The sequence below is a fragment of the Echinops telfairi genome, unplaced genomic scaffold, assembly GCF_000313985.2.
Source record: "Echinops telfairi isolate 266 unplaced genomic scaffold, ASM31398v2 ScPeMD7_2;HRSCAF=8, whole genome shotgun sequence".
NCBI classification, from domain to species: domain Eukaryota; kingdom Metazoa; phylum Chordata; class Mammalia; order Afrosoricida; family Tenrecidae; genus Echinops; species Echinops telfairi.
Genome location: NW_022103898.1, coordinates 6262865 through 6270879, shown reverse-complemented (window position 1 = coordinate 6270879; position 8015 = coordinate 6262865). Strand labels below are relative to the sequence as shown.

Here is an 8015-nt window from a genome sequence, read left to right as displayed (position 1 = left end):
GCCTTTGATGTTCAGCCACAAATCCAATGGATGTGTTTTCCTGTAACCCAGTTTCCCTGCTTGGAGGCTGCTGCTCCTCCTCCCCCTCCCCAGCCACCTGCCTGCACCCCGCCCCCACCTCCTCCTGCTTTCCCAGCACACATTCTGCCAGGTAAGCACATAGTAGGTCCACCTCACTGGAGGGGCCCACCTGCTCTGCCCTTCGTGTCTGTGAATGAGTGTGGTCTTGCTTATTCCTTGCCAGAAGGTGGCCCTGACCAGCGGGCAGCACACTGGCCTCCCTGTCTACTCTGGGGCTGTCAGCCACCTGCCCTGATAACTTGTTCCCCAAAGGCCAGTGTTCACCAGATGGTGAGGGACCAGGGAGCCGGCCCACCCAAGAGCTCCTCTGAAGACAGGCCTGGTGACCTGCTTTGAACCAGCGGCACTGGGACCTGCTGGAGCAGGCTCGAGGCTGACACTCACAGGCCAGGCCTGGTCGGAAGTGACCTTGTGGCCATTGGCTCTAGCATTCTTTGTTGTACACTTGAGGATTCGGGTAAAAACCACCTCGTCCTCCTTCCCTGTCCTGCCATCCAAGGTTCCCGGTGGGTGCAGTATGCTTAGTGCACTCATTTTGTGCTGGATCCTCGGGCACCCTGGCCCTCTGGTTTTGGAGGGCCCTGGTGGCCCCTGGGGGACTTTGGAAGGCTTTAGAGAGATGCACCAAAGGGTTCCCAAAGGTCTGCATGGCGATGCGATATGTACTGTGGGTCTGGGGTCAGGCCTCCACACCAAACCCGACGAAACTCATTGCCATCGATTCCACACCCACTCAGAGCGACCCGGCAGGACAGGGTAGCACTGGCCCTGTGGGTGTCCGAGGCTTTAACTATTTATGGGATAGAAAACCCCGACTTTCTCCTGAGCAGCGCTGGTGGCTTCAAACCGCTGGCCTTGCAGTTAGCAGCCAAACGCGTCACTGCTCCGCCACTCAGGGTCCAGGTGGGAGCCCTGTTGGCAAAGAGGTGATGCACTGGGCTGCGACCACAAGGTCAGCAGATCAAAACCATCTGAGGTTCCGAGGGAGAAAAACGGGCTTTCTACTCCCTTAAGCAGCTGCAGTCTCAGACAGCTCACGGGCGGTTCTGCCCTGTCCTGTCCGCTCGAGGGACTCAGTACTGGCTGGAGGACAGTGCGTATCAGTCAGGTGGGAGGGAGCCAGCCGTGGGTGCGGTTGGTAGCAGGGCTGGCTTTCCCGCTGGTTTCCCCAACCCAAGTAGAAGATGGGCTGTCCTGAAAGCTGGCATTCCCTGGGGGCCCCGCCCCCATGCCAGGCTTAGTCCTGGGCATTCATAGTTCTCATCGCTTGTCCTCCTTGGTCCCAAATGGACTCAGGGAACTGGCTCTGAGGGGTTAGTGGGACTTTCTCAGCGACCACCCCCAGCCGGGCTTGGCTGCCCGCTGCTCCTCCTGCCTCTGTACTACCAAGGCCCCTCCCTGTGTGTTGTCACCTGTCACTCAGGCACTGGATACGAGGCAGTAGCAGACCGGAGGGGAGGGGAGCGCTGGTGGTGTAGGGCTTATGTGCTGGGCTGCTCACTGCCAGGTCTGCTGTCCCCAGCCACCAGCCGCTCCAAGGTAGAAAGACCGGGCTTTCTACTCCTGTAAAGAGCTACGGTCTCGGAAACCTGCAAGGGCGGTTCTACTGTTTGGTAGGGCTGTTATGAGTCAGAATGGACTCGTTGGTAGGGAGGTTGGTTCTGGTTCAAGGCTGTGGTCTTGAAAGAGGAAGTTGGCCTTCACTTCCCACACTGTTTCACTGAGGATGAGGGTTAGGGTCTTAGCCCCACAGAAGCATACCACAAGGGGACAGCTCTGGGGGCTGGTAGGGCCACATGGAAGCTGGATTTTGACCTCGGTGTCTCTTCCCACACCGGCCCATGCCAGCCCCTCTGTGTCTGTGTCTGTTCTGGACCCACCTTTTATACCAGTGTGGCCTCATCCATGTCATGAAAGAAAACTCATTTCCAATCCAGGTCTCAATGCCAGGATTGTGATGGTGGTGGTGGTGGTGGGAGCACTACGTGGTGGTGGTTGGGGGTGGGGTTGGGGGCGGAGCACAATCCAATCCAGAGCAAAGATGCATTGGCAGATGGGTTCAGCCCCTAATACTAGGGGGCTGGTTTTCCAGCTTGTAATCAGGGACCATGACACGGAGGTTCTCAACCCCACCTGTAACAAGAAACAGGGGTCCCACCACCACCCTCCAACCAATGGATTAGGCCTATGGGACTCAAGCCTGGACTCCGATGGACCCGGGCAATGAAAACAATGACTACTGTCCAGCTGAAGACATACATCATTGAAAGGGGGAAGGTGATAGACTGGCGTTTTCATGGGCTGGTATTGCTCCCCGCTTAGCGTGGCTTCTGGTCCTTGGGATGTGTTCTTGAAAGGGCTCCTTGGTGCACTCCAACAGGATCTTTTCTGCTACCACGGAGTCCACGCAGCGTCTCTAAGCATGGAGCTGGCTGGACTGTGGCCCTCTTCAGTGCTCTCTCTGCCCCAACATATGTACAATTGGTGCGCTTCCCTGTCTAAGCGTCCAGGTTGGCTTTTGTAGTCTCTCCCGCATGCTTGATGGTACCAGCCCTGGGCATTACCTTCTGCGAGATTTCTGTCCTTCTGAGCATCATCCTCCACCACGGGGCCAACTTGAAGGTCTGGGCTCATTTGCACACTTGTCAGGAGTGCATCGCATGCTCACTGTGCGGGCGCAGCTGTCCAGAGGAGGGAAGGAAGGGGAGGGGAGAAAGAGGAGGTGGTGGATGGTGGTCCTGGTGAGACGCTGTCGCGCTGGCTTCAGCTCCTGATGGGTTTATGTCCCACAGAACAGAGCACTGCTTGTCCTGGACCGTCTCCCTGGTGGCTGATGTCTCTGCTTCCATTAGGAAGGCTGCTGTGTCCGTCTGTCTTGTGGAGACTGTCCTGTGTCTCTACTCCCCTCCAGTTCCCTGCTGTCGTTGTTATTACTCCAGCCGGTTCCCCCTCATAGCGACCGACAAAGAGAATCACTGTCCGGTCCCGCACTATCCTCACGGTCATTCTAGTTGAGTCCCTGGCCACAGCTACGGTGCCAATCCATTTTGGCAAGGGTCTTCCTATTTGGGCTGACCCTCTCTTTTACCAAGCATGATGCCCTCGTCCAGGGGTTGGCCCCGTTCCTGCTGAGACCACCTCCAAAGGATGTAAGACCAAGTCTCACCACCCTTGCTTCTAAGGGACATCCTGGCCGCACTTCTTCCAAGACAGATCCAGTTGTTCTTCTGGTCGTCCGTGGGGCCGTCATATTTTTCACCAGCCACTGTCCTCTGAATGCACCAATTCTCCACCCATCTTCCTGTTCCCTGACCGGGTCTCACCAGCACAGGATGGTGTGGAGAGTGCCATGGATCGGGTGAAGTGCACCTCCGTCCTCAAAATCACCCACTTGCTTGTCCACCCTTGGGCGAGGTCTTCTGCAGCAGGTCTTGACCCGATGTGATGGATCCTTTGATCTCTTGACTGCCATGTCCATGGGCATCGATGGTGGATCCAAGCACGATGCCATCCTGGATCTCTCCTGCCTTTATCCTGATGCGGAGCAGGTGTTCCCGGTGGTTGCCATGATGGAAATGTATGACGAGTGGTTGGCTTTCCGGATGACGTGTCCAATGCTGGGCGAGAGCAAGCCCCGCCGTCCTTACGTCTCTGCAGCTTTGTGGGTGCATTCCCCGGAAGATCCGTCTGTTTGTTCTCCTGGCAAGCCCACACAATATTCCATATTCTTCACCAACACCCCACTTCGAATGTGTCAATTCTTGTCCTATCTCGCCCTGCCCCCACCCTCCAATTGTCCCATTTTTTGGCCGGCATTTGAGGTGACTGGGTCCTCAAAGTGCCATCCTTGCTTCTCAACCCCATAAAGACGTCTTGTGCCACAAGTTCACCGCATGCAATGCGTCCCCTTCTTGATGGCTGCTTCCCCTGTTCTCCCCATGCCTTCTATCTGACTCTGGTGCAGGACAGGTCCGGGGACATGGGGACGCTCTGGGCTCCCCCTCCCGTGTTCCACCAAGCCGCGCACACCGACGGGCAGGGCTTGGCGGGGCTTGGCAAACATTTGGACATTTGGAGCGTGAGGACTGAAGGTTGTGGTCTAAGCTCAGAGCGGGTCTTTCTTTGGCCTCTTTCTGGGCAGTCTGCCCTTTGGAAATGTCTGCTAAACGCCGTGGAGGGAGGGGGGGATCAAAAATCAAAGAACCAGCCGTTGATGTCACCCTGTCTCCACGGACTCCGGTCGGTGCTAACCTGTTTCCTTCCTCCTTTCTGCTCGGCAGTGAGCGACCTGCAGGAAGAAGGCCGGAATGCCATCAACTCACCGCTGTCTCTGATCTTGGTGGGCCTTCACCCCGAGGACACCCAGCTAGGTACTCTCTGTTCTTTTGGCTCCTTGTCACCAGATGGTGGCGTGTCCACAGTGCTAAATTGGCCCTGGGGAGGCTGATGGGCAGTGCCCTTTGTGAGCAGATGTCATGCTGCGCAGCACTTGACAGTCCCTGCGTGCGGCTGAAGGTCAGGCTTAGGAAAGTCTGTAGGAGAAAAGCGAGCTCCCTTGCAGGCCTCTGGCCTTGTTTCTGGGTAGGTTGGGGCTCCTCCAAGGCCTGGGGCCTGGGGCCTCGGGGAGGGGGCAGATGGCCAAGTGGCTAAGATATCCGCCCCCACCCCCACCCCTCCACCCGCTATCGCCAGCCCCATCCATCGACCTGAGGTCACGACACAGCCCAGCACTAATGAGCTGACAACCAGATACATTTCCCTTCAAGTATAATTTGGGATCTGATCCATCTGGAAAGTCATTCTGGAACATTCCATTGATTTCCAAACCATGGTCCAAAGGGAAGTCCCGGCAGATGCACACACCCCCCCTCCCCCGCCTTTTTAATTAATTAATTTATTTCGTGTGGTTTCCATCCCAAGGCCAGGCCAGCCAGAGGCAGCAGCAGAGATGACGTCAGATACAGAGTCCACCCTGGCCGACCCCAAGCGAGGGCTGGCCAGGTTCGGGGACTAGGGGGGTGGGTGGATGGGAACAGTTTGTGTCTGTCCTGGTTAGAAGGTGGTAACTCCTTATGGTAGATGCTGGTTCTCTCCCGTCGGACCAAGGTCGTTGTTCAGGCGGCCCCTTGTGGGTGACCCCTCCTGGGGGCCACCCCGGACCAGCATGTGGGGCTGGGAATGGGCCTCCCATGGTGACTTAGAGTGGCTGTCTCAGCCTCAGTACCAGGGACACCTGGGGCCAGGTGGTCCCAGAGGGAAGGCTCCTGGCAAACCTCTGGCAGCAGACCCGAGTTGTCTTGACGGCAGCTGGCTTCTTCATTTTTGCTGGCTTAATCCTTCAGTGTGGGGGCGGCTGTCTCCGGCATCACGTGGTACCTGGTGGCACCCTGGGCTCCACTTACTAAATGCCAGCATCACTCCCTGCACCTGATTGGGACAGCATCTCTCCAAGAGCTAAAGCGAGAGAGGACACCCCAAACCAGTCACCTTGGGGACCCTTCTGAGGTTCCCCGATAGAACGATGCTCTGCGGGGCTTTCAGCAACTGATTCTTTGAAGCCGACTGCCAGCTCCTTCCGGGGCCTGTGGACAGACTCGAACCACCGTCTTTCAATGAGGGAGCGAGCGAGCATGCTAGCCGGTTACCGGTGGAGCTGCCCAGACACTGGATTTTCTGCAGTCACTGCCAGCGTGGTCTGGAGGCAGCATTGCTACCGGTCAGACCGCCGGCTGAGACCAGCGGAAAGTCCAGGGAACAGAGAGTTAACCCTGAGAATCCACTTCACACTTCCTCCATGGCCCCCAATCCCACCCCCTCCGCCCCGCCATGACCCTGTGAGGCAGGCAGTATGGGGAAATTGAAGTCCAGAGACTCAGTCATGCACCCATTTTACAGATGGGAAAACCGAAGCAGGGAGACGTTAAGTCACGGCCCCCAAAGCCTTTCTGCTAGCAAGGGGGAGGTCTGGGATCCCAGCTCAGGCAACTGGCCTTGTCACTCCTTGTCCTGCGTAGCTGTTGCGTGAACCCTGCTCGTGGGAGAACCCTCCTGATTCTTCAGTTCCCGACTCGGTCATTTCATTTCCTCAGGAACACCTCCGTGCTGGTTCGTGGCATCTGCAGGCCTGCCCAGGCTGTGTGTGGACAACCAAACACCCCAGGGTTATTTTTTTTTTAACCAGGAAGGACCTGACCCTTGGGTGTTCAGAGAGATTCTGGCCCTGCTGACCCCCTGAACTCAAACTCCTGGTCTCCCAAACCACGAGATGCTAGTTTGAAGGCATTGTGTGACCCCAGTCTGGGAAGTAATGTCAGTTTAGCTTGGTTCTGAAGGTTAGGGTCATGGTTTTGTGGGACATCCCAGTTAATGAGGCTAATCCTAAGTTCTGTGGTTCTGGGCTACCTCCTCGTGCATGATGACGGATCTAGGGTTCTGAAGGCTTGCATGTAGCCATTCAAGCCACAGCGGGTCTCTGTTTGCCTGGAGGGCCAGCCTCTCTGGCACAGGAGGAGGAAGTGGAATGGATGGCTAATTGTCTCCATGAACAACTGCCTCCTTTGCCACAGACCAGAACTGGATGGTGCCCCCCTGACCAGTATTGAGCATTTGGATCAAGCATTCTATGGAGGACTCCTAATCGAAAGGGGTGTGTGTTAGTCCAGGTAGACTAGAGAAACAAATTCATAGACACTCACATGTGTATAAGAAAGAGCATTATATGTAAGAGCAACTGAGTATTGAGAAAACATCCCAACGCAGTTCAGATCAAGTCCATAAGTCTGATATTAGCCTATAGGTCTGATACCAGTCTATAAAGTCCTCTTCAGACTCATGAAACACATGCAATGATGCTGAATGCAGGAAGATCACAGGCCAGTGGGTGGGAAGTCTTGTGAATCCAGTGGTGTTATAAGCATCTCAGCGCTGGCAGGGGTCTCTAGGTGGCTCCATGTGTCTTGTCAGCTGCAAGGTCTCCCAGGGAGTGTGCATGTGCCCCACCTCCAGTGACCTATTGATCTCCTTAGCACCTCTAAGTGAGATCATCAAGCTGCAACCTGATTGACAGGTCAAACTCCACCCCTCCACTCATAAGTCTCAAATTGACAACAGAAAACTATCCCCATGACTACCACAGGGAGAATGTAGAACAGAATCTCACATGCCCCTGGGAGCCACCCCGACTGAATGAATGCCAAGACCATTGCCCTGACTTCACCTTTAAATCTTCACTGCAAAACACCCCCTGATGTCCTCGTAAAGCCAAACCATAGTTTAATTTAACGAGAAACCAGGGGGTGGGAGCAGGGAAGGCAGAGAACAAAGCTGCCTGGAGCATTGTGCTCTTGTAGAAGCGGGGAGAGGGTCCCTCGGAAGAGGAGGTTGGAAATGACCGTCCGATTCCAAGGACGGCACCTGCACCACGGCATTGCTCAGGTGGGCATTGTTGAACTTGTCATTTCATGATGTCCATTCTCAACAGCCACCCAAACCCAATAAATGCCTATGGCACAGGGGCTGCTGGAAATGCCCGGATGGGTGGAGCCTCACCACCCAACCCCCCCCCCCCCCCCCTGTCAGACTCCGAGCAGGAAATGCTTCTTAGGATCTGTGTATCCCATACTCTCCTTATTTGGCCCCAACAGTGGGCACCGTGTGGCCAGGCTACTGAGCAGAGGGGGCACAGCAGGCCCATGGAGGCTGCACCCCTCTGAGAAATGAGAGGAGAGCTAATGGGGTCCAGTTAACCTTCCTGAACACCATACCGGGCTGTTGGGACCCCTCTTGCTGGGTGGGGAGGGGTTGATAGAGTGTAGGACACTGGGATGAGTTCTTCCGTCTTGAGACAATGACAGGGTTTCTGCCTCTCTGCCCACTGCCCACTCATCCTCGAGAGGCAAGTAGAGCTGCCTGCCCTCCCCCCACCCCCCCACCCC

At 56.0% G+C, this 8015-nt stretch overlaps 1 protein-coding gene across 1 annotated transcript in view; it reads left to right on the top strand.

Annotated features, from left to right (window-relative positions):
- PARVB (parvin beta) overlaps nucleotides 1–8015 on the top strand; it is a 99984-nt gene that overhangs the window by 48680 nt on the left and 43289 nt on the right. The window contains exon 2 of the mRNA XM_004700645.2: nucleotides 4362–4451. Within this exon, the coding sequence (XP_004700702.1) occupies nucleotides 4362–4451 (90 nt within the window). The remainder of the gene's footprint in view (nucleotides 1–4361; nucleotides 4452–8015) is intronic.